This window comes from Equus asinus, chromosome 1, assembly GCF_041296235.1.
Source record: "Equus asinus isolate D_3611 breed Donkey chromosome 1, EquAss-T2T_v2, whole genome shotgun sequence".
NCBI classification, from domain to species: domain Eukaryota; kingdom Metazoa; phylum Chordata; class Mammalia; order Perissodactyla; family Equidae; genus Equus; species Equus asinus.
This window is the reverse complement of record NC_091790.1, coordinates 27339552-27365581: the sequence shown is the minus strand read 5'-3', so window position 1 is coordinate 27365581 and position 26030 is coordinate 27339552. Positions and strand designations below refer to the sequence as shown.

At 34.5% G+C, this 26030-nt stretch overlaps 1 protein-coding gene across 16 annotated transcripts in view; it reads left to right on the top strand.

Annotated features, from left to right (window-relative positions):
• Positions 1–26030, top strand: part of QKI (QKI, KH domain containing RNA binding) — a 152529-nt gene that overhangs the window by 91797 nt on the left and 34702 nt on the right. For all 16 annotated transcript variants that reach the window (XR_011506448.1, XR_006521172.2, XM_044761029.2 and 13 more), the window contains one exon: positions 16686–16829. Coding sequence is in view for 14 of the 16 variants with exons in the window: in XM_044761029.2 (XP_044616964.1) it covers positions 16686–16829 (144 nt within the window). In the remaining 2 variants the exon portion in view is untranslated. The remainder of the gene's footprint in view (positions 1–16685; positions 16830–26030) is intronic.

Sequence of the window (26030 nt, the reverse complement as noted above, 5' to 3'; positions counted from 1 at the left end):
ATAACTAACTTTTCTTCTTAAATAGTAGCTCACTTTATTTCAATTATTGATATTAAAGAATAATGTCAGTGATAAGCAAGGGATATAAAATTAAATGTTGGGGCCAGCTCCGTGGCCAAGTGGTTAAGTTCTTGTGTTCTGCTTCGGTGGCCTGGGGATTCGCTGGTTCGGATCCTGGGCACGGACTTGGCACCACTCATCAAGCCATGCTGAAGCGGTATCCATGTAGCACAACCAGATGGACCTATAGCTAAAATATACAACTATGTAATGGGGAGCTTTGGGGAGAAGAGGAAAAATAAAAGAAGAAGAAGAAGATTGGCAACAGTTGTTGGCTCAGGTGCCGATCTTAAAAAAAATAAATAAATAAAAGTTAAATTAAATTAAATGTTGTTAGAAGATACACAGCTATTTCCAGAAGGTTAAGATCACTTAGGAGTTACCTGGTCCATTTTTGGACTGTATTTAGTTTATATTTAATAGATAGGTTTACCTGCTCCTGTCCAATTTGTTCTGTATTTTTCTTCCTGGCATCAGTTTTATATATTTAGTGTACAAAGTCCTTTTAACATTTAATGTGAAGGAAAGCAGTAATTCAGAAACAAGATATCTAAACAAGGTTCCAGTTTATTAGAATTCAACTTATCTGGAGAGTTGTCTGAGTCATAAATGGAAAGGGAACTATAGAAGCTGGCTAGAGAAATCCTATTTTCTAGGAAAAACAAATCACAAACTGAAATTAATTCATTTCTCAATTCTTTTATTCAATAGACATTTAATAAAGTTTCTTTTGTGATAAGCTATCTGCTAAGTGCTAAAGATAATAAGATACCGTGCCTGCCCATTTACCGGCAAGATGGACAAGTATAGATTTTGATTAGAAGTGGCTCAGATAAGCACGTTTGCAAAACACTGTTTTACATAGAAGTAATTTTTCGTTGGTCGCATGTTCTGTTTTATTCCAAAGCTGGGCATAACTGAGGGGAGCCACAGTCTCATTTCTAAAGTAGTCATCCAGGTTTCCCGAATATATTTTTCAGAATGATTGCAAACCATTTGAATATTTTAAGGAAGAGAGTATTTTGTATTTATTGGGAGAAAGGCCTTTACTTTGTTTATGGATATCAAAGGATATTATATTTCTTTGATGAGCAAGGGATGTAAATTTAGGTGTTGTTAACAACATTAAGGTTAAATTTGTACATGTAGGTATGTAAATTGTTTGCAATTTGTGAGCTGCAGACTTTGAGAGTTAGGGTTCCATTTATTGTCTGATAGTTTCTACTAACTGCCTAGAGTAAAATCACTTCTTTCAGCATGGAACAATTAGAATAAAATGCTCTATTTTTCAAAGAAAGTCAAGTTAATTCTATTTATAAATTCATTTTTTTCTTAGAATGTCAATTTTATATTTTGGCAAGAAGATTTGACTAAGTAAACCTAGAAAGACCACTATAATTCGCCTGTTCCAAATCGTCCCAAATGCAATGGGTGTTTACAAGGTTTGCGTTTTTTATGGATGTCTGAATTTACTTATTCAGTATTTCTTTCCCTTTCTTTTCAGAGCAGCATGAAAGTAGTCATTGGGCTTTCTGTTCACTGAGGATCTGTCGGTACCTGTTCTGCTCTATAGAGAAAACCAGAGAGCTGAACTAGGTGTAGAATTGGTGTTCATTGAACATGGTATTTTTTTCTCCCATTTCCCACCAGGTTCTTACTGTTTCACTAAATAAACATCTGAATGTGAAGAATATTTTACGAAGTATCAGGCAGGAATCCTAACTTTAAGTAGCCATAGTAGAAATGAAAAGATGAGATGTGTAGATATATAGAGTTGTCTATAAAAATGTGTCATTAATAAGAATCCAGTGACTAGGACTGCTACAGAAAATCAGGATGAAAGAGCTCTTGAGACAGCTTGACAAGAAGGGGACCTTAGAGATAATGTCAGATTTCATGTGGACCGGCAAAAAGGATGAGTTCAGTGATGATACTTACAGTGTGGCATGGTGGAGGGAGGACGTGCGAGAAAGTCAGATTTGTGTTCACCTTCTGGGTCTTTTACTTACTGGTTGAAAGGCTTAAGACAAGTTACTTTCTCTAAGTCTCCTCATCTGTAAAATATGGTTAATGATAGCTACCATTCAGGATTAGTAAATAAATACTAAAGGATTACCTTTAGTATTTTTATATTTATTGTTTTAGAATATAGACGGTTGATAGATCCTTAGGTATCTGGGTCATTTTCAAGAAGGTGTTTTCTCCAATTATGATTACTATTTACATTATTTAAATTGCAGCTCATTCTCAAAATTAACCACAGTAATTGTTAATGGTAGCTTAATTCATAAGCATTACAGTGATTGCGTATGGTGGTTGTAAAGTTTCTTTTGTACCTCAGAAGATGCTTTCCATTGTGTTCATATTTTAGTTAGATGGTGAATAGCATCTGTTACCTTCTGTGTAATAGAAAAACTCAATAAATATTTATTAAATAAATAAATATATGAACGAGTTGCTCAAGGTTATAGAAATAGTTGCTTAATGTTACAGAGATAACGAAATAAGGCTGAAATAAGGCACTAAAATAGGCTGGCATAGAAGTCTGTTCATTGCTTACTATATTATGTACCCTGTCCACTTTTTGGGGGTAGGGAGTGGGGAGAGACCTTCTTCTGTGTTACCTCCCTACCTAACCAATTCTTTTTATATTTGCTCTCTATGCTGTAATGAGTAAATGATGATTTAGGGCTTGGAGCAAACTTAACATTCTAGTTATCAGTCAGTGAATATGAATACTTGATAGGTGCTTAACCCCATGGAATATAAAACAATTATAAATTTTGTGCTTTTTTTCTTTACCAAGGATCTCGAAGTTCAGTTATAACAGCATGGCTCTCCCATACACCCACAGATATGCATTCTTAAATCAGCAATTATAGGTTAAGGTTATTATTCTACACAATTGTGTTTGTGATGCCGTTTCTCACTGATGGGTTCAAGATCACATGAAGGCAGCTGTGAATTAATATTTGGGCAATATGAATGCTATAAATTTCCACAGTGGCATTAGGTTGAGTGGAACATAGCAAAGTAACAGCTACAAGTAATGGAGCTGCTCTTTGTCTTCTGTCTTACGGTCCTAACGGACCATAACATTAATGAACCATGTGCTGTTGCTCTCTTACATTTGGAAATCCTAATTACATAACATTAGGCTGTGATCTCTTGCTTCAGGAAGTAAGGCAGACTAATATGATGAATGTTTAGATGAATTCTGATAGGGTAACTTGGGAAAATATTATGGAAGAAGTAATATTTGAACTCATTCTTCAATTTCATCAGTTTTTTATAAATTCCTTTTACTACTCTTTTAGTCTATATTGTGTAGAGCTCATGGAATAATCATGGTTTATTCCTCTTCCTGGGAAACTATAGTCATCCTCCTTTATTATGCATCAAATCCAAACCCTGTATGGAGGGCAGTCCAGTGTTTTTGATCAGCTGAGCTCTCCTCCAGTCTACAACCCCAAATCCTTTAAGCTTCTTTCTCCTAAAAAGTATACTTTAAAATAATGTCATGTTTTTATTTAATATGTTTAATATCTTTTTATTGACTAATTAAAAATAGATTATCTTAAGCTCGTACTCTTTATCCCCAAAGTACTTTTCCAGTTCATTTTTGTAAATTATAACCTCTAGTCATGTCAGTTTATTTGCTGTTATTCAGTCATCCCTTCTCTGTATTCCTGCTTATGTCATTTCCTATAATCATTTATCGCTCTTTGATTTTAGATAGGCTGTTCAAACCATGGTAATGTCAGTTTCACAGCTCTTACGAGATGCTAGGTACTCTTCTATGTGCTGTACAAACCTAACACATTTAGAATTCATCACAGTCCTGTGACATAAATACTACACTTACATCTGTTTTACATATGAGGAAACCGAGGTTCAGATATTTTGCCCAAGATTAGACAGCTAGTAAGTGGCTAGTAAGTGTAGTATCATAAATTCCTTCAGAATATCAGCAAATGAATATTCAAAATTCATATTTAAAAATCATATTCTAAAACAAATAATTGTTTCCTTTTGTTTTGAATGTCTGTAGAACTTACTTTCTGAATAAATTCCCTCGGGCAAATGGAGCTCTCTAACAGTGAACCAGGAGCTGCCACCCTCTTCCCGTTTCCTTAAAACTGTCATCCACAGACCTAGTGATGGTCTTTGCTTGAGGCAGTAAGTTATCCTGTAGGTGAATTTGTCAAAATAATCATCTCGTTTCTTGTTATTGTTTTCAGTGAAATAGTTTTAATCTTTTTTATTATTTTGGTTTTTAAATATTATGTTTAACCTTTCTTGTCTTCTTACTTAGTATACTGTTAGCTGTCAGGTGTTTAAGGCAGAAGTGTCTGATATCAGGTCAGTTTAGCTGAGTGATGTTGAGTAAAGTTTCTGCCCATTAGCTTATCTCATTTTTAAAGAAGAAATCGATGATGATAATACCTACCTCTCAGGTTTAAAAGGATTGATTAACTTTATAGATACAAAATGCTGAGTACAAAACCCTGTGTATGTTACTTTGTTATTAATAATATTAGCTGTGACTTTATTTTTGTGTCTCATTCTGTGCAGTAGTAAATGTTAAACGGTTATGGGGCGTTTATATTATAGTCATTGCTAAGGGATATGGAGATGAGTCTGATTCCAGACTTGCTGAAGCTTTTTAGATAGCGATACACATCAGACTTACTATGTCAAAAGAACAAATGATACAATGGAAATACAGGAAATATCCTGTCTGAGAGGACCTGGGGAAAATTTCATTGAGATGATTTTTGAAATTGAGTTTTGGTGATTTGAGAAGGAAAATGAGTATAAGTAGAAATGTTAGTCTTTTTTTTTTTTAATCTTTTTTTAAAAAAAATCTTTTCTTGGTGTACCCTCAGCAAATAAATATTCCAATTTAACATTTTAAAACAAACGATTGTTTTTCTGTCTTTAATAATCTTTTCTTATGTCTGCTAGATAGTGGAGAGAATAAGACCCAGTATACAAAATTTCACATATGGGTAGTGAAAGGATTCTATTAATGCTATAAAGAAGTATTTCATGCTTCCATGGGCAATAACTACTTTTATGTAAGTGAGCATTAGAAACAGGAACTCAGCCCAAAGTAAAGATTTCCCGCAAGTTCTTTATTTCTATTCCTACTCTCTGTTTTTGTTAAACGTTAGCCAGACAGTGATCTTTAAACTTGCTGAGAAATGAAATTAAAAATCACCTGTTTGTTTTTATCTTTTTATGGGAAACTCTTTGCACATATTTAGTTCAATCTTTTCAACCTTAACTATGGTATCATCAGGATCATATTCAGCTTCTCAGTCGCATCCAAAATTCTTTCTGCATACTAAAAGCAGCTCTGATCTAGAGAAATCTTACTAGTTTTGATCATCACTGAGACAGACCAGTATTATTTGGCTAGAACTGGCAGTACATAAGTTTAGTTCAGACACACATTAATTACAGTTAAATTAATGGAATTAACATATGAAAATTGGAAGGAGAACATACCTGGCAATTATTTAGTATTGTGTTTGTAGGAAATAGTTGTTGTTTGTGTGTGTGTGTGTGTGTGGCTTACTACAACACAGATTTATTACCTTACAATTCTGAAGGTCAGAAGTATAAATCAGGCTTGCTGATATAAAGGCAAGGAATGGGGAGACTTTCATGTACATCATCTTGATCCAGAACCAGAAGTCTGAAATACAGTTGATTTCTATATATTGACCATGTATCCAATGACATTTGAAATTCCTTCTTAATTTGAGTAATACATCTTTATATTATTTTGGATTTTCTATGCACACAACTGTATAATCTGAGTAATATAATATAATTATTATCCATTTCAGTGCTTATCACTTTGTTTTGTTTCATTTAATTGCTTGATACTTCCAGTACCATGCTGAATGGAAGTATTCATAGGGAACATACTTGGATCATTCCCAATCATGGGGGGAAATACTGGCATCAAATTGTTTCTGATGTTCTGTTATTGTCTTTTTTTTCATTGAGATCGTAATAGTGTATAACATTGTGAAATTTCAGGTGTACATTATTATTTGTCACTCACCGTATAAATGTGTTGCTTCACCCCTTGTGCCCACCCCCCAATCCCCTTCCCCCTGGTAACCACTAATCTATTCTCTTTGTCCGTGTGTTTGTTTATCTTCCACATATGAGTGAAGTCATGTGGTATTTGTCTTCTCTGTCTGGCTTATTTCCCGTAATGTAATACCCTCAAGGTCCGTCCATGTTATTGCAATGGGACGATTTTGTCTTTTTCATGGCTGATAGTATTCCATATATTTATACACACACACACACACACACGTGCACGCGCACACACACACACTCCACATCTTCTTAATCCAATCATCAGTCGATGGGAACTTGGGTTCCTTGAATGTCTTGGCTATTGTGAAGAATGCTGCAGTGAACGTAGGGGTACATCAGTCTCTTTGTGTGGTTGATTTCAAGTCCTTTGGCTGATTACCTGGTAGTAGGATAGCTGGGTCATCTGGTATTTCTAATTTTAATTTTTTTGAGAAATCTCCATACTGTTTTCCATAGTGGCTGCACCAGTTTACATTCCCACCAGCAGTGTATAAGGGTTCCCCTTTTTTCCACAACCTCTTCAACATTTGTTATTTTTTGTCTTGGTGATTATAGCCATTCTAACAGGTATGAAATGATATCTAAGCATAGTCTTGATCTGCATTTCCCTGATGATCAGTGAAGTTGAGCATCTTTTCATGTGCCTATTGGCCATCTGTATATCTTCTTTGGAAAAACGTCTTTTCATATCCTCGGCCCATTTTTTGATTGGGTTGTTGGTTTGTTTTTTTTTTTGATCAGTTGTGTGAGTTCTTTATATGTTATGGAGATCAACTCCTTGTTGGATATTATGATTTGCAAATATTTTCTCCCACTTGGTGGGTTGTGTTTTCATTTTGTTCCTGGTTTCCCTTGCCTTGCAGAAGCTCTGTAGTCTGATGAAGTCCCACTTGTTTCTTTTTTCTTTTGTTTCCCTTGTCTGAGTAGACTTGGTATTCGAAAAAATCCTTTTACAACTGATGTCAAAGAGTGTACTGCCTATATTTTCTTCTTGAAGTTTTATGATTTCAAGTCTTAGCTTCAAGTCTTTGATCCATTTTGAGTTTATTTTTGTGTGTATGGTGAAAGATAATGGTCTACTTTCATTCTTTTGCATGTGGCTGGCCAGTTTTCCCAGCACCATTTATTGAAGAAACTTTCCTTTCCATATTGTGTGTTCTTAGCTCCTTTGTCGAAGATTAGCTGTCCATAGATCTGTTGTTTTATTTCTCGGCTTTCAGTTCTGTTCTATTGATCTGTGTGCCTTTTTTTGTACGCATACCATGCTGTTTTGATTACTATAGCTTTGTAGTATGTTTGAAGTCAGGTATTGTGATGCTTCCAGCTTCGTTCTTTTTTCTCAGGATTGCTTTTGGTATTCGGGGTCTTTTGTTGCCCCATATGAATTATAGGATTCTTTGTTCTATTTCTGTGAAGAATGTCATTGGGATTGCATTGAATCTGTAGATTGCTTTAGGTAGTATGGACATTTTAACTGTTCTTCCAACCTATGTACATAGAATATCTTTCCATTTCTTTTTGTCATCATTGATTCTTTGAATAATGTCCTGTAGTTTTCATTGTATAGGTTGACCTCCTTGGTTAAATTTATTCCTAGATATTTTATTCTTTTTGTTGGGATTGTAAATAAGGTTGTATTCTTGAGTTCTTTTCTGTTAATTTGTTATTGAAGTATAGAAATGCAACTGATTTCTGTAAGTTGATTTTTCACCCTGCAACTTTGCTGTAGTTGTTGATTATTTCTAATAGTTTTCTGATGGATTTTTTTTTTAGGGTTTTCTATATATAAAATCATGTCATCTGCAAACAGTGAGAGTTTCACTTCTTCATTGCCTGTTTGGTTTCATTTCTTTTTCTTGCTTAATGGCTCTGGCCAAAACCTCCAGTGCTGTGTTGAATAAGAGTGATGAGATTGGGCACTCTTGTCTTGTTCCTGTTTTCAGAGGGATGGCTTTCCATTTTTTCCCCATTGAGTATGATGTTGGCTGTGGGTGTGTAGAAGATAGGTTTTTCTTGTGAAGGAAAAGTATTAAGAATAGTCCTTTTGTTTATAACTTGGAAAATCTTTGACATAAAACAATGAAAGTTCTTTGAATTTAGCAAATATGTTTCATTGTGCTTAATTTAATAAGCATTTGTTAGATTCTTGCTGCCTATAAAGGCTTGCCTAGATGAGATAAAATTATTTTGTTCTTCGTATATTATTAGAAAATAATTTGCTTTGAAAACATGATTGTTGTTGGACTTAAGTTCAGGTTAAAAAAATTTTTGAGTTCAACTTTATAACTAGAGTCAGTTAGCAATTAAACTGTGAAGTCTACTTTATGTCCATTTTGTCAATCAACATTTCTTAAGCTAATTTGATTGTAGGTACAATCGCTGATGGTTACATGTCTGAGTTTATCACTTGGCTTCAAATGTATATATTCATAAGTGTGTTATTTGAACCGTGGTTTGCTTAAATATTATAACACTTTTGGAATTCCTATCTAGGAAGTTTTGGCACATGAACTTTCACATTAAGAGCACAGTAGGGGGAGAAGTCTTGTGCTCATTTTCCTGATTAGAAATGTATAATTAAAAGAGTCTGTCAGCAGGAGTTGGGACAATCAGTGTATTCTGATACTTCATGTTATAGAATTACTTTGTTGTTCAAACAGATACTGTAATTAGAGCCTAATTTAAAACTTCATAGGGCAGCGACTCATCGGGTGTTTTTGTTTTTAATCAGAAACAAAAGTATTTTCTCAAATGTTGAGAGTGTTTTTTACTTACTATTTTTATATCCCTGTAAACAGCAGATTCCAAAATGAAGTGGATGATGTTTTATTTAAAACTAATGGTTAGAACTTCTTTCAGGATGATGGTTTCAATTAGCCCTGACTTAGCATAATGTTGGATATATGCATTGTATATTAAGACTAAATTTTAGTTTTGAGAATCTCATCTATTGAAAACTTTAGTGAATGGAGGAATTCTGTGTGTTAAGTGGTCACAGGTTTATCATTTTAGTATATTTGTGTCATTGAAATTTGATAGGCAATTCTGTCATCCAGGAAAAAAGCATTTTTGTAGGTGTAAGAGATCTCTTTTACCAGGTGCTTCTCTTGACTTTATTCTTGATATTGTTTTTCATATTTGATATTGCTCTTCACAGGACTTATTCAGGAATTCACTTAGGAGAGAGAAAGAGCACTTGACTTGGAATTAGGAGACAGGACAAATACAAAAAAAACAAAGCCCAGATTTACCAAATAATCAATTAATCTGTTTGTTTATCTGCATCCTAAGTCCCTGTCAGCTCTAAAACTCTGTGAGGACAAGATCTGCTTAGAATTCCATGCAAAAGAATGTTGAAAGGTAAAATGGTAAAGTAGAAAAAAATTCTTAAAGATTCGAGACCTCAGTGTTTTGTTTCTGACTCTCACTAATTTGTGAAGCTGTTTTAGGGCAATTTCCTTAATTTTAGGGCTCTCGTGCAGGTTATGTCTTGTACTAGGAATTCGTTGTTAAGATGCAGGCCCTAAAGTTGTTCTGCCTGGGTACCTCAGCTTGGCTGTAGAACACTTACTGTCTATGTGACTTGGACAAGCCATGTCTGCCTCGACCTCGTTAACAAATTAGTAACAATGATGGTACTGTACTCACATGGCTGTTAGGAGGATTGAATGAGGTGATGTCTTTCTATTGCATAGCATAGTACTCAGCAAGCAATAAGTGTTTAAAAAAGGCGTAGCTATCATTATCATCATCATCTTCATTTCCGAGTTTCTTTAGCGTCACCTGAGAGACTGAGTTATTTGAAATTTACTTTTCTATAATATATTTGCCAAGAATATAGACCATAATAAAGTATCGTTGGTAATTGTCTACCTGCTCTATGATGAAGTATGAATGGTATTATAAAGTTGTTTTATATGCTACTAAACTTTAATTTACTATGTAAAGTATATTCCATTTCCTTAAGAGCTCTCTTGTCATTTCAGCCTCCCTCAAATCAAAAGATCCAAGGTCAGCGGTTTTGAGCTTTGAGCATATTTATACACACAGTAATTTCTTATATATAATTTATCTTTGTGGTGCTCTGTTATAGTAAGATATAAGTTTAGTCTTGGAGTTTTAAAAAGACTTTGACCCTTATTTCCCATTCTTCCCTTATACTCCGTTCTTCTGATACATTGAAATAAGGTAGTATTGAGGTGACAGAGCAAAGGAAAAGCTGTGGAGGGATGTGGAGTTCAGACTTCGTGAGCATGATTGTAGAAAATCTGGGAGAGTGACTAGAAGAGAAGAGAACAAGAATAAAAAATGGAGGTCAAGATTGTCAAATGGAAATGGCAACTTCAATAGGAGTCAGAAAACAGCAGGCCGAGCCCAAGATTCATGATTAAGGGAGATGGTATGGAGGTTTCTATAGACAGAGACAGAGTGATACTGAATACGGCAGAACGCTGTGGGGAAAGCTGCGATTTATTAATGTACAATTTGATATTTGATTTTAATGATGCTCAATAATAAAAGCTCAGTTGCTCAATTCAGTAAGTATTTATTTAGTGCTCGATATGTGTAAAGTCAGTGTATACATACTGTCAAGAGTATAAACATCAATGAGACATGGTTCTGGTATTCAACTGGGATCAGACTTTCTAATAGCTAGAATTAGACCATGCATAGATAACAGTAAGCTACAGTATGATACTTAGAACAAAAGATAAAGTCACTATTAAAGAAGGGGAAAGAAGAGGCATCCTGGACCTAGGCAATAAATAAATTGCTTAATTTAAACTTAAAACTATTGACAAACAAAAAAACTATTCGCAAACTTGGGAATAGGCTGGTTTATTTACAACATGGAGGGAATATAAGCATATCATGGGACAGTGAGTAAGAAATGGCACTTGAAGTTAGTGTGGATTAAAGTGAATGGGTGCGTGAATGTACAGCAGTCTTTCTCTGTCAGGGCACAAATAAGCTTATGACTGCATTTCAAAGATTTTTTACAAAACCAGTTGGTGCTTGTGCTCAAGTGTTAAAAATCCATGCTTTTCAGAAAACTCATTCAAGATCAGTAATAACTGAGACGTAGTTGTGGACAAGTTTGGAGAAGGGAGATGATGAACTCCCGTTTTGATGTGTTCATTTGAGAGCACTTTAAAAACACTGACGTACACATCTCAAGTTGGCACTTGGAAGTTGGAGGTCTAGAAGTCAGCAGGGAGGACTGTGCTGGAAATGTATGTTTAGGAATATGTTGATGCAAAAAATCCCATGTTCTTCTCTATTGCTGAAGATTTGGTGGCACATAACATGAAATGACATTGGTTTGGGTAACACTAAAATAGATATCATAATTCATGATAATGAGCTATTTTTTCCTATTAGTATCTCAGCTAAGATTGTTATTATTTGAAATATTTGAAATATTATTTGAAATACATCTGTAAAAAGAAATTAATGCCTCATAGATCACAATTTCTAAGAGATACAACATTTTTGGTCTATATCCATTTTGTTACCCCTCCTCTCTGCTTCATTTCAGTCTTTCTTTTGTCCCAAAATATTGAAGAGAGAAATTTGGGGAGTAGATTCTTAATGTAGGTATTTTAGGGTATAGAATTAGGCACCCTATAATCTTATTCTATGTCTTGTCTGTTTATGATTAAAAGAGAACGTTTGTGGATATGTTTTATTGACTTCTCTATAGTATTTGCCAATTCCAGATTGCCTTCATTCGATAAGAAACAGAAAGAGAACACAGGAGAAATTATATTTATGTTGAATAATTACTAGGCTCAAAACTCACTATTGAAGGAATTTACTTAATCTCTTCTTAAGTTAGAATGGACTACAATTGGATAAATGTGGCTTTTGGATAGAATGATCTTAAAATCTTTTTTTAAACGAAGTTTGATATGCTCGTAGATTAAAAGTATGTATCTGTAAGGCCTGGTGTGGAAAACCCAGGGTCTCTGTCTCCCCCTCTGCTGTCTTGCCACCACCACCACAGTCGCTTCCTGCTCTGTGAGAGATTCTTTTGTTATCGGTTCCCTGTTGCTACATTGTGTACTTACCTTGCTACTAGTTGTTCCTTCTTAGTTTTCATTTTTTCATTGTATGAGAACTCAGTAGTCCCTTTTCATTTGGAAGTTCTCATCCTTCAGTTCTGTTTTAAAAGTATGTATTATGTTTATGATTTTTTCTCCCTTATGCTTCCTTTTTGTTTTTCTTGGTGGGTGATCTGTCATTTAGTTTCTGAACCTCTTGAACTAGATCTCTAATTTTTATATTACTCTCTACCACTGTCCATCTCTGTCTTGCTACTTGGAGGGAGAATTCCTCAATTTTTATCTTCTAACTCCTCTTAAGTTTTTCATGTCTACTATCATATTTTTGGTTTCAAGAGTTCCTTTGTATATTTTGAATTCTTTTAATAGCATTTTTTACTTGTTTTAAGGATTCAGTATCTTTTTTTAACTCTCTGAGGATTTTTGAGATTTTCTTCTCCCTGCTCAGTGTTTGCTTTCTTCAGGTTGTTTTCCGTTTGTTGGGCTGGTCAGACTTCTCACAGAAAGGTGTTCAATGTCCTGCCCCATTGTGTGGGCTGGGCTGCCTTGGCTCTGAGTGTAGAATCAGGGTGAAGGCTGGACACCTTAGCCTTCAGTGTGTAAATGATCCCATCAACTGCCCCTCAAAACCCAGTTCCAGAAAGGGGAACTTTTTAGGAATATGTGTCTAGTCTTTTGCTGGGAATTAGAGAGTGCCAGATAGCTAGCTCTTTGGGGACAAGGGATGTGGAGATTCAGCTGCTCCTTAATGAGAATTCAGCCAATCTTCCACTCTTAGCCCTACCCTTGCCCCTGTTTCCATTGCTTCCAATTTCCTTGGCCTTTGGGGGAAGTCTGCAATATAAATTGGTTCCTCCTCTCCTGGGGTTGACTAAGTCAGTCCCTGACTACTTAGCCATCTGCTTTCTAGTTCCTACATTGTTTCCTTTCCCATTTTCTTCTTCCTTATGAGATTGTACATTTTAAACTCTACAGTATTTTAGGAGAATTTTAGGAGGGAATGAAGCTACATGATTGCATTAATTTCACCATCTTTTTCTATGTTTTTGTTCTTTCAACTGTTTTTAGAACTGTAAGCAAAACTGTTTATTTTGAAGCAAACAGTAAGATAGTATAACTTTCTTTTACTTTTGTATTTTTAACTGACACCTAAGTTATTGAATTAATTAAGAGTATACATTTACCAAGGTGTTTCACAACTCCAAAATTTATTCCTTCAATAAAGCACAATGTCAAGTTATACTACAACTTTGTTCTCTGTTCCTATCATGTAAGTAATATTATTTCCTTTAAATCCTCTGGCTTTTTGTCTTCTCCTTGTATAAAAGTTTGTGGCAAGTCATTTATGATTTTAGTTTTTATTCTTAGACCTTTCTTAAATATTTTGGGTTATAAATGTTCCTCAGTTCTCCTTGTATTAGTATCTGTACGCATTAGTGTCTGACGCACACGTACTAGCTTTTAGTGTCTGTCTACTAATTACAACATCTGTGTCAGTTACAGGTTGGTTTCGATGGATTGATTTTTCTTATATATATTACATTTTCTGCTTCTTTGCATGCCTGTTAATTTCTGATTAGTTGCCAGATAGTGTGATTTTTACCTTGTTATGTGGTTATTTCGTGTTCCTGTAAGTATTCTTGAGCTTTGTTCTGGGACACAGTTAAATTAGTTGGCAACAGTTTGCTCCTTTGAGGTCTTCTTTTAAGATTTAGGTAGTACTGAACAGTGCTCAGAGCAGGTGTAATTATTTCCCACCACTGAGGCGAGACCTGTGCACTTTATACCCGCTGTGAATCATGAAGTCTTCCTGCTGGCTCTGTGTGAGAACCTGGCTCTTGTACCTTGAATCCTCTGGATGGTTCTTTCCTGGCCTCCAGTGCTTCCTCACGTGCATGCACTGATCAGTCATCAGCTGAATGCTGGAGTAGACCTTGTGCAGGTCTCCAGAGTTCTTTTTCTGTGCCACTCTTTCCAGTACTCTTTTTCTGTGAACTCTAGCTACTTAGGTGTCCCTGGATTCTCAGCTTAGTCTCCTCAACCCAAGGAGTCATGTTAGCCTGGCACTCTTCCCAGGGCTACTGCCTGGAGACTCCCAAGCCTGGGAGCTGGGGCAATAGTGGGACTTACCTCGTTGATTTGCCATCACTTAGCCTTACTGTCCTTATCACCTGAGGTCCAGGGGCTTGAGAATGGTTTTTTGGTTGTTTTGCCTGTTTTTTGGTTGTTTCAGGCACGATAGTGAATCTTGTTCATGTTACTTTATCTTAGCCAAAAGCAGAAGTCCCTTATTCATATGCATATAGACACACTTTTAGGTTCATCAAATAGTACAAGTAACTTTTTTATTTATTAGCTCTATTCCAAAAATAGCTAAAAAAGTAAAAACACAAATTTTGGTGAGTAAATGTTGTCAACACTTTCAAACATAAAAATTAAAATCTGAGTTTAACAAATTGATTTTTTTTTTTGCCACAGTAGATATATATATATATGTTTTACATTCTTTGGCATACAGATAACCCTGAGGGTGCCAATTTCTTGACTCATTGACTCTTTCGTTTCTCAGTTTTTCATAGTGTCCCCTAGGCAAAGAGAATTACTTAGTAGTTTTTTATTTGATTAAATAGTTACTTCCAAGCAACTTAATTAGCGTTTATATCAAAACAACTTAAATTGAAAAAAATTTTAAATTTTATTCATAAATAACCACATTATTTATTAACGGGAGATGTGTGTTTCTCTTGAGCACTGTTCAAATTCTCAAACTTGAGAATCAGATTGGACACTACCACCACCTTCTTTTCCTGTTCCAAATTGATTTTTGCATGGACTTCCTTTTATTTCATCAACCGCTGAAAACTTAGCATTGCAAAGATATGACATCATCAAAAGGGAAGTAGCATGATATAATGTTGAAAAATTCAGATATTTTGAGCTGGGAGTTTGCATGGTGTCTGACAGACATTGACTGTCGTTGCCCTTGGAATTTCACATCCCCTGTTGTATTCCTGTGAGTGTGCTGTGGTGACTCTGAGTTCACTCTTTGGGAACACGTAGATGGCCTACCCTAGGATGGTGTGCTTTGCCTGGTTTTTTGTTTCCCCTCACAACATTTGGATGCATATTCATTTTAATGGCATTAACAGAAAATAAAGGCAGAAGCGTATACTTGACTTGGAACTTATTTCTATCCTTATTGACCAGCTCCTTAGATTTCCCTAGCGTGGCCTCTGTAAACATGGGAATGGTAGTAGAAACGTGTTTTATTATATCAGTTTTGTTAATTTATACTAGTTTTATTTTCTTTGGTTGGAATCTCATAATTTAGTAAATAGTGACCTTTAAGATGAACATTCAGCAACAACAGGTGTTTTTTTTTCTTTATGTATAGTACCTTACACTGAACTAGGTGCATTTATTTATGCCATTTTTATATTATTTATAAATTTATATTCTTATTTTTTAAAATTTTTTAAAAATGTAGATTTATAAATTATGTTTTATAAATATCTTATTAGCTCTAAAACTTAAAACAAGAAGCAATTCTGAAGTTCTTATATCTTAGGTAAGAGGGAAATGTGGCCAACTCTACTTCTAAACTCCCTGTAGCTTGCCAGTGTTTCCATGCTAGGGATATTCCTCACTAGGTGATTTGAAGACATCAGGGAAATGCAACATAGATATTCTCTATTAAACTAGTACTTATGGGTGGATATAATTAAAGACTGACCTTACAGTTCACTAATTTTAAAGTAAGGTCTAATGGAAATATAGTTAAACTATACTTAAACATTTATTTCTTACTGTGATTATAGTGAAATGTTTCTGTAATTACTACTTGAAATACTTAAAACAAATGGCATTTCTCTTACACAGTAATGTCTATTTGCAAAATACTTTTCCTAATCTTGAATTTAGCCAGTTATTAAAAATAGTTGTAACAAATTGAAAAGATGACTGAATTTGACAATGAAAACTGATTCAGCGCCTAAATTGTCGAGTTATTAACTGTGTGACCTTGACGAGTGACTTGCTTAAATTAACCTTGATAACCTACTTAACTCGTAAGTAACATACAAAAATAATACCATGCTTTTCCTGAGAACCTAAGGAGGACACCATACAGAAGTTTCTTAGTGCCTAAGAACACTGCAGGGGTTGAGATTGCCTTGCTCGCTGTTGTAGCCTTAGCATCTGTCTCCATGATTAATACATAGGAAGTGCTCACTAAATATCTGTTGAATTAGTTCTCATTTGATTCAGTAATCACACACCCAGGCTTTTTGCCAGGGAAATAATTCAAAGATTTATCAGTCATCATGGAAGAATATGCAAAACATAGCTCAAATACTTGGCAACAAGTGGGTATTATGAAAGATATACTCTCTCTTTGAAAAGAAAAATTTGTAATAGTGTACTTTGTAAATTTTCTAGGAGGAGCAAAATAGAGGCAAGCCCAATTGGGAGCATCTCAATGAAGATTTACATGTACTGATCACTGTGGAAGACGCTCAAAACAGAGCAGAGATCAAATTAAAGAGAGCCGTTGAGGAAGTGAAGAAATTACTGGTACCTGCAGTAAGTATTAATTTCCAAATCCTAGATTTGGGCCTAAGCCTTTTTTTCAGTTTAATTTTAAATAATTGTAATGTTTATGTTAATAAAAATAGGTTGTTATTTGTTAGAAATTTTATTTAACCACAAAATATAAAAATAATTTATAACTCATTTACTTTAGTATAATAAACATAGACATTGCTCAAACCCTTAAATGGGAAAGCCTGTTTATTTTTGTGAAGGAAGTGTTGTGAGGGGAGCAAACTCAATTAGTGACCTACTTTTGAAAAGTATTATTGCCTTTATATCACTCTCTTATAGGATAAGAATGTAGGTACATTATTAGTAGGATGACAAAAGCTTTCTTCTTTTATTTGTGGAGCAATTTCTCATTGTAAGTAAGTAATGAGGGTACAGAAGCCTGTACATGTAATATTTATGTTGGGTGAGCCCTATTAGTAGGAGCACGTTATTTGAGTTGACGACAGGTTCCAAGAACTTTCCTAACATAGCATTGTCTCCCATAGAAAGACTATTTGATGGTTAAATTTTCCCATAATAATGATAACATTTTTCTTTAGAAAAATAAGAGGTAACGTTTACTCATGTACCAGGCATTATTCTGGGTACTTTTCACACTTTAACTCATTTAATATTTTTTCTGAGATAATAAAAACCATTAAAGTTCATGTTTGGGGGTCTTAGATGCTAGACACTGAAAGTAATTTTGGAGGGTGACATCTCATAAGAAATAATCTCAGACACCTCTATGTTTTCATCTTCCCTCCTTCCATTCTCCATCTCCCCCTCTTTATTCCCACCTACCTTTGTCTTTTCCTCATTCTTCCAGAACCCTTTAGTTTAGAAATGATGATTGAACTACTACCAGAGTATTATCTTTTTTAATGCAAAATTAAAAATAAATGATTGGCTTTCTAAGTCATTATTAAAATATTTTTTGTATTAGTAAAAATATATGGGAATGTGGACCCTAACCTACTATTGAGAAAATTAGGAATACTGTTAGTATTCTGTCCAACAAAAATTTATTAACCTTTACATAAATGAGTATGGCATCTGCTGTTCTTTATTTCTCAGATAGTCTATTCTACACATAAACTTACAAGTCATAAATATTTTCTTTTTACTTGACAAAATTAACTGTTCAATAGATCTTATGAGGCATATAAACTAACAGGTTAAATATGAGCTAAAATCTGTATTTATATACTATTATGCTATATAATGTTTCTCCTTTTCCTTAATAATTGTGCAGTATTGAAAAGCTCTATAGAAAAGGGTTTTTTCTAAGCATACTGGACTGTTAGTTCCATAAACAGAAAAAGTTACTTAACATTAAGATTTTTATTGCTTTGTATAGCCAAAAGTATTCAGCTCATATAATACTAAGCAAATGAGTTCACCTAATCTAGCAAATAGACCAATGTCTAATAATTAAAACTCTTACCTATTAGATTATTCTAATCATTCTGTAAGCTACTTTACTTCTAAAGCTATTAACCTGAGAAAGAACATTGAATTAGAAGCCGTGTTAGTAACCAGTTATGTGTCTTTCAGAAGGGTTATAAACTTCTCTGGGTCTGTTTCCTCATTTACAAAATGAGAGTTGGAGCAAATGACCTCTAAGGACCATTTTGATTTTAAAATTGTTCATCTTTGAGTATTAAAAGGTGGCAGTAGATAAAAAATGACAGAAGCTTTTTAAAAATTTCATGTAATTTACATTTTAAAGGAAAACAGTACTTTTGATGATTGATCTGTATCCTTTAGAAGTATTTTTAGGATTGTTATTAATTACTACCTCTGAAGTAGTAAAATTTTCTTAGAATTACAAATTATGGAATAAAAATACTTTAAGGTATGGGTTCTATAAGGTGATTTAAGCTTGCAGTAATTTCTTATTCCTGTTCATTTGATAACATAGGTTTATTGTAACATGGATGCTATATCGAAATTTATTTTAATTAAACTGAAAGTTACTATACATGTCTGGTAATGGTGTCTGGATAAACAAGGATTTAAACAAAACAGAAGCTTTACAATCCTGAACTATCAAGTGATTTGGGTTTTTACTTAAATAGGTTTTTGGGAGACAGAATACATCGTATTTGAGAGCTGACTTCTAGATTTGAATCCCATCTTTATGACCTTTTACTGTCTCAGTTTTCTCATCTGTAACATTGGAACATCATTAAACTCCCATGTAGTTTTTGTGAAATTAAATGAGATGATACATGGAGAATGCTTAGCATAATGCCAGCACATAATTGTTCCATAAAAGTTTGCTGCAGCTTTTTGATGTTGTATAAATACTATTGTTTTATACTTGTATAGGTTTATGTGTTATTCTTTCCAAATACTGATTTAGAAAGAATGCATTAATTCAAAATTGGAGAAAATGTAAGTTCCTTCCCAACTCATGGTTATTCTTTTTAAGTAAATTTATTTGGCCTTTATAAAAAATCCAGTATTTTAGTTTATAATGAGTTTAGTCTCATGAGTTTATCATTGCTTAAATATTTTCAAGAAAATTTTTTTTGGCTTGAAAATATTGACAAAAGAATTCACCTATAAATGAATTTGGGTAATTCTGATATTTTTTTGCTGTTCATGTAAAAGTTATAATGGGAATGATACAGAGACCAGCAATTATTTTGGATTGTATTATTTAAGATGCCCTCATCTTGAATTGAGAATTGCAGAAAAGAATCATCGCCCTAACTCAGTGGAGTTTGACTAAGGGGTGTCAGAATCATTGCAGGAGAGAGAACACATTTCTTATCAGCATTTGTGTTTTGTCTAACCTCAGATTGCCCTTCCAGTGAGCTGCCAGTAGATTTTTTAAATTTGGTCTTGTATTACATGAAAGCCTTTTGAAACTTTTTTGTGGTTTTCATGTTCCAAAATTTATCTTAAGAATAGTGATGCTGAGAATTTTGCTCTTTTGACCATTTCAGTTGCAGTTGCTTATCTAACATGTGAATTAACAGCCCTTTGTATTTGAAATTTTTAGTTGTGCCTTTCCTGTCTCATCAATATTCTGTTATCTCTATCCAGAAAAATACCAAACTCAGTCAACTTTACTTCCTACAGTTCTCAAATTTGCTTACTTTCTTTCACCCTCCCCACTTTTCTTTACCCTAATTCAAGCCAGAATCCTCTCAGAACCCCACAACTGGTATCCCTGCTTGTAGTCTTGGGCCTCTCAACCCTATCTTTACATTGCAGTCTATTCATACCTTTCCTCTTACTCTGAGAAAAGAAAGCAGAATTCCTTAATGTGTCCTTACAAATTGCTTCATGATTTGCCATACCTTACCTTTCAGGCTTCATTTCTCACTCGCCCTCATACTGAAAGTACACACATAATATACACACATTCCACACCATACCCACAGATTGAGTCATTCTATATTTATTTGAATTTCTTGAAACTCCAATCTTTTTCTCACCTCTGGGCCTTGTACTTCATTTCCCAAATGTTTATTTCATGCTTCCACTGTGTCAGCTTTTGAGGATAAAGACAATAAATAAAGCTGACCAATAAAGTGCCTGCCATCATGAAGCTTACCTTCTGGGGATGGGTTGTGGGTTAGATTACTGACAATAAGCATAATCAAATATAAACTATATTAGGTTGTGAAGAAAAAATATCAGGGTAAGAGGATAGAGAACTTTGGATTAAGAAAATGCTGTTCTATATGGGATGATTAGAGAATGCCTCTGAGAAGGTGAAGTTTATGAAAAAGAAAAAACGAATTGAAATGTGATACAATTATTTGAATATCCAAAGAGCTTTCTAAGCAAAGAGAGCAGCAAGTACAGTGACCCTGAGACGTGTTTGAGGTATATCAACGGGGTCCTGTGAGGAGCTTAGTGAGTAGGTCGGAGGTTGAGTCAGAGGGAGGATGAAGAGCTGGCAGCTTACAGAGGCCTGTAGACCATGATAAGGATCTTGGATTTTAGTCTGAGATGAAAAGCTGTTGGAGGAATTTAAGGAGAGGAATGACACGATCTGATATTTCAAAGGATCATTCTGAATAGAGAATAGACTTTGAGGGTGATGGTGAAAGCAGAGATGCCAATGCACAAGCGTTTGCAGTTCATGTAAGAGATGAAAGTGACTTGGACTAGTGTTGAAGGTGCTGAGAAGAAGTCAGATTATGGATTTATTCTGAAGGTAAAGCTGACAGTAATTTTGATTGATTTGATGTGGTATGTGTGATGACTTCAAGATTTTTACCCTGAGCAATTGGAATCGTCTTCTGTTTACACTGTTGGAAGAGCAGATTTGGAAGGGAAGTCAAGAAATTGAATTTGGAAGTGTAAAAGTTGAGATAGCAAATGTTAAATGGGCATTTGATTATAATAATCAGGTTAGATGAGAAGATGGGGCAAGAATATGTCAATTTTGGAGTCATCGTCATATCAAAAGCTTTTAGAACCGTGGGACTGGACGATATCATCTGAAGACTGGATAAATATATAGAAGAGTAGTCTGAGGACTGAGCCCCTGGGGTCCCTGGGTACTTTACCACATAGCGGTCAGGAAGAATAGGAGGATCCAGCAAAGGGTACTTTACCAAACAGAGGTCAGGACAAATAGGAAGATCCAGCAAAGGAGACCAAGGAGAGGAGCCGCTGAGGTTGGAGGTAAACCAGGAGTGTGAAGTCCTAGAAGCCAAGTGAGGACGTTTGTTGCTGAAGATGATTCAGTGAAGATAAGAATGAGGAGTTAACCATTGGATTGGGCAAGTAGTGGTCATTGGTGACCTTGCTGATCAAAGTTTTGGATGGTGAGTTTAAAAGCCTGATTGGCTCAAGTTCAAGAAAGAATGAGGCAAGAGGAAAAGAAGCTGAAAGTTTTTCCTCTAAGATTTTATTTTTTATTTTTTTTGAGGAATATTAGCCCAGAGCTAACTGCTGCCAGTCCTCCTCTTTGTGCTGAGGAAGACTGGCCCTGAGCTAACATCCGTGCTCATCTTCCTCTGCTTCATATTTGGGATGCCTCCCACAGCATGGCTTGCCAAGCCGTGCCATGTCCGTAGCTGGGATCCGTACCTGGGATCTGTACCAGCCAACCCCAGGTGGCCCAAGTGGAACGTGCGAATTTAACCGCTGCACCACCGGACCGGTCCGGTCCCTAAGATTTTATTTATGTAAATAATCTCTTCAGTACACTCAGCCTCTCAGTTCTTTTATTGGTTCATCTTCATTGATCTGATTCTCCACTCCACATCAGCCTCCCACTCCATGGTAGTTCCTTGGAACTTGTGAGGGTACCTCCCTAAACATGCAACAGCAGAATGCCCAGCAGAGGACAGTTTCCTCTCTTCAGTGAGAAGATGCTGCATAAATTTAGCAAGCAGCGTTAATTAACTTGTGCATATATACTTGTAGGATAAATCTTTTGAAGTAGAATTACTAGGTTAAAGGGTAAGTGCATTTTACATTATAATGCTTCATTCGTATTAAAATGTATAAGTTGCTTTTCAAAAAGTTTATACCAGTTTACAGTCCTGCCAGTGTTGTATGAAAATGCCTGTTTCCCAACACAATCTCAAACCCTGGGTATTAGTAAAGTTTTTAATCTTTGCTTTTTAAAATTTTTTTTAAAACCTTTCGTTACAAAAATGTGAATAAAATAATTCTCATGGTTCTTACAACTATTTGTTATTTTAGGACAGTTTTTATATTAAGGTGCTGTGTGATACTATAGATATTTTTGTAACAAAAAACTATACTTTTATATTTTATGTTTATGTCTTGAACTGGTACATAATTCCTAGTTTCATATTGTTTCTATGGGGAGTATGATTCAGTTTACATTATCATTTACAGAATGAATTTATAGCTAAAGTGTGAAATTGTCTTTATTTTATTTTAGTGTAAATGTTTCTTACCTGGAAAGATGTAGAAGGAGAGTTGTGTGTATTTTAATGATTTTGTGCCCACTTGGTTTAATGTTATATAGAAAAATATCTAACCCTATCTTGAGGGACCTACAGGTGGGGAATGGAGAGTGGTAGACTTTTTGCTTGAATTAATTTCATAACCAAGTGTAATAACTAATCCATTTTATGTTTTACATCTGATTTTTAAGGTTAATAGTCTAGATAAAGATTGTGCCTGCTTTTCTTGTGACATGGTTCTAATTTTTGTAATAATTTTAATGATCTGAATGTGTCACCATAAGTTCCATTAATACTACTTAAGTAATTCCATAATGCAACTTAATGTTTAGTAAATCAGTTCAAACTCTTTAAATCCAAATTGGAGTTTCAAAACAACCTTATGAAGTAGGTTCTTTTCTCGTTATTTTTTTAACAAGCATATGAAGTCAGAGAAACTTTAGCATTGTTAGAGCAATTAGTAATTATTTTTTTCAGGGGACAGTTCAGCATTTTAATTCCACTGCAAAAGTAATAAAGATTTTGAGATGATCACACTTGATTCATTAGTAGAGTCTGATAGTATCTTACCTAGCGAACTTGTTTACTCTGAAAATAATACCATTTTTATTTCAGACGTTTCTTTGATTTTTAATAATCAGTTTGTTTTTATCTCTTTTGTCTCTTAAATCACAAAATAACCATGCCTAACTAGGGAAGAGTTCTTTCTCTAGTTAAATATAGTATTTTTATCTGACCAATCTAAATCTGTCACCATCAAATATCTGCTTAAAATATCCTTGCCATTATAAGTACATTCAGTCCACTTGTTTAAATCTCACTTCCGTGGACCTGATCTTTACCTCCTTCAGATTCCTAAGGACTTCAATACACTGGTATAATTACAGTGTGAAATTTTGTGAAAAATTCAGTTACACTCTCCTCATAGAAAAGGACTGTAGAACAGTGTCCTGATTTTGCTAATCTTTGGGGACTTAGGTCATCCTTGGCAGGAAACAACTGCTGATACAAATCTGCTTCCAAAGTATTTCTTGAACACATATATTCCTGCTACCCTAGTTGAAATCATCTTTCGTTTCATTTTTAGTCTTACTCCATTCAGTTCATTTCCCTTAAGTTAGCGTGATTTTTTTTAAGTGTAAATCATATTAAAGCCTATCGGTGACTTGCCATTTCACTTAGAATAAAATTCAAACTTGATACTACTGGCTTCTCTGAAAATGGAGTAACAAGTGAGTTATCTGCTATGAAACTCTTTGGTGTGTAGTGAAGAAGTGGCTTTTAATTGTAAACAAAGTGTAAGTATTTGTGAAAACATTTAAAGTCAGGAAGGAAAATGTTGATGAAATTGATTTTGGATAGCTTCATGTAACTATAAAGTAAAATTTCTCATGTATATATTTTTGTCTTCAAGTTAGCTTATAAATGGGTGAAAGAATTTTGAAATATTAGTATGCAGTAGAGGGAAATGAGCAAAAGAAGTAATTTCTCCTAAAATGATTATGAGGAAATCTTCAAACTGAGTGATGAAATTTTCCTAAGTATGACGGTAGGACGTTAAGCAAAGCTTATATAGAGAGAAACAATACGTTAATATCAAGATTTGATACAGTGATGGTCTTCTTATTTCAAGTTCACCCTATAAGGAAATTAATGTTACCTGGAAATGATTAGGGGTTTGTGATTTCTGGTTTTAAGTAACTATTTTGTTATGTAAGTTAATTGGGTAGAAAAATTGTAGTTTTCATGATTCTTACAGAGTTTTACAATATAAATTATTCACTAATTTTTGCTAAATATTTAAGGCAGGATATGTTGTTCATTTTTGTTTGCTAGTAAGCTTTATTGCAAAGTAGTACTGTTTGCTTTTCTACAAATTTTTGTGTCTTTAATTAAACTTCTTTGATACAGTTACTAATTTAATATAGTCATTATGATAAATTATTATTTGGTAATTAGACAAGTGGTATTTTGAATAGATTATTTATTTTATGTATGTAAACCTTAGGCTTTTAGACATATATGTTGAACTTGTTTATTATAATTAGAAAACTTTCTTCAGATGACATTTTAATGCTTGTTATTCATATCATAATTCTCACACTTTTTCTGTGAGCCCTTCAAAATAACTTGGATTGTTAAATTTCTTGGCTGAATTTCTTCTTATAGTCTTGACTTAACATTTACCTAATATGTTTAGTTATACAGAATTCTGTGAACTGTGACATAATGATTTCTTACCTTTATATATTACTTTTCAAATTATTTTTATATTTTGATAAATTCAAATTATTATATATTTGATCCTCACAGAAAGCTTGTGTATTAATTTACTCATTTCTCAGTTCTGTCATCAGATGTTTTCATTTCCTTTATTCTTGTTACACTGATATTATGTTACTAGTTTCCAGTTCATTTTGTCTTTTATAACACAGTATCTAAATCTGCCTGTAATTAATTTGATCTTGATATGCTCATGTACATATTAGAACAGTTGCTCAATCGTCGTGCAAGACCTTGTTGACTATCTTAAGGACTTTAGCTTTTAGTCTAGCATCAGTGAAACCATTGGAGGGCTTTTAGGAGAGGGGAGTGACATGATCTGATTTTTTTTTCAGTCAGCAAGATTGGCCCTCAGCTAACATGTGTTGCCAATCTTCCTCTTTTTGCTTGTGGAAGAGTGTTGCTGAGCTAACGTCTGTACCAATCTTCCTCTGTTTTATGTGGGATGCAGCCACAGTGTGGCTTGATGAGCGGTGCTAGGTCTGCGCCTGGGATCCAAGCCCGTGAACCCTGGGCCACAGAAGCAGAGTGTGCAAACTTAACCACTGTGCCACCAGGCCAGCCCCCTGATTCATATTTTATAGGATTACTCTGCCTGCTCTGTTTAAAATAGAGTAGAGAGCACAAGAATGGAAGGAAGGAAGCTCTCACAGGAGTCTGCAAATTATGGCCCATGGGCCAAATCCACCCTCCCACCTGTGTTTGAATAGCCCATGAACTAAGAATGGTTTGTACATTTTTTAGTGGTGGGGGAGAAAAATCAGAAGAATAATATTTGATGAAATATGAAAATTATGTGAAATTCAAGTCAATACTGTCTATTAAAAAGTTTTAATGAAACACAGCCGTGCTTATTCATTTACATATTGTCTGGCTGCTTTTGCGCTTCAGTGGCAGAGTTGAGTAACTGCAACAGAGACCATATGCCCAGAAAAGCCATTTATTAATCTGGTTCATGATAGAAAGAGTTTCATTATAGAATACGTTTTCCAATTCCTGGACTGTT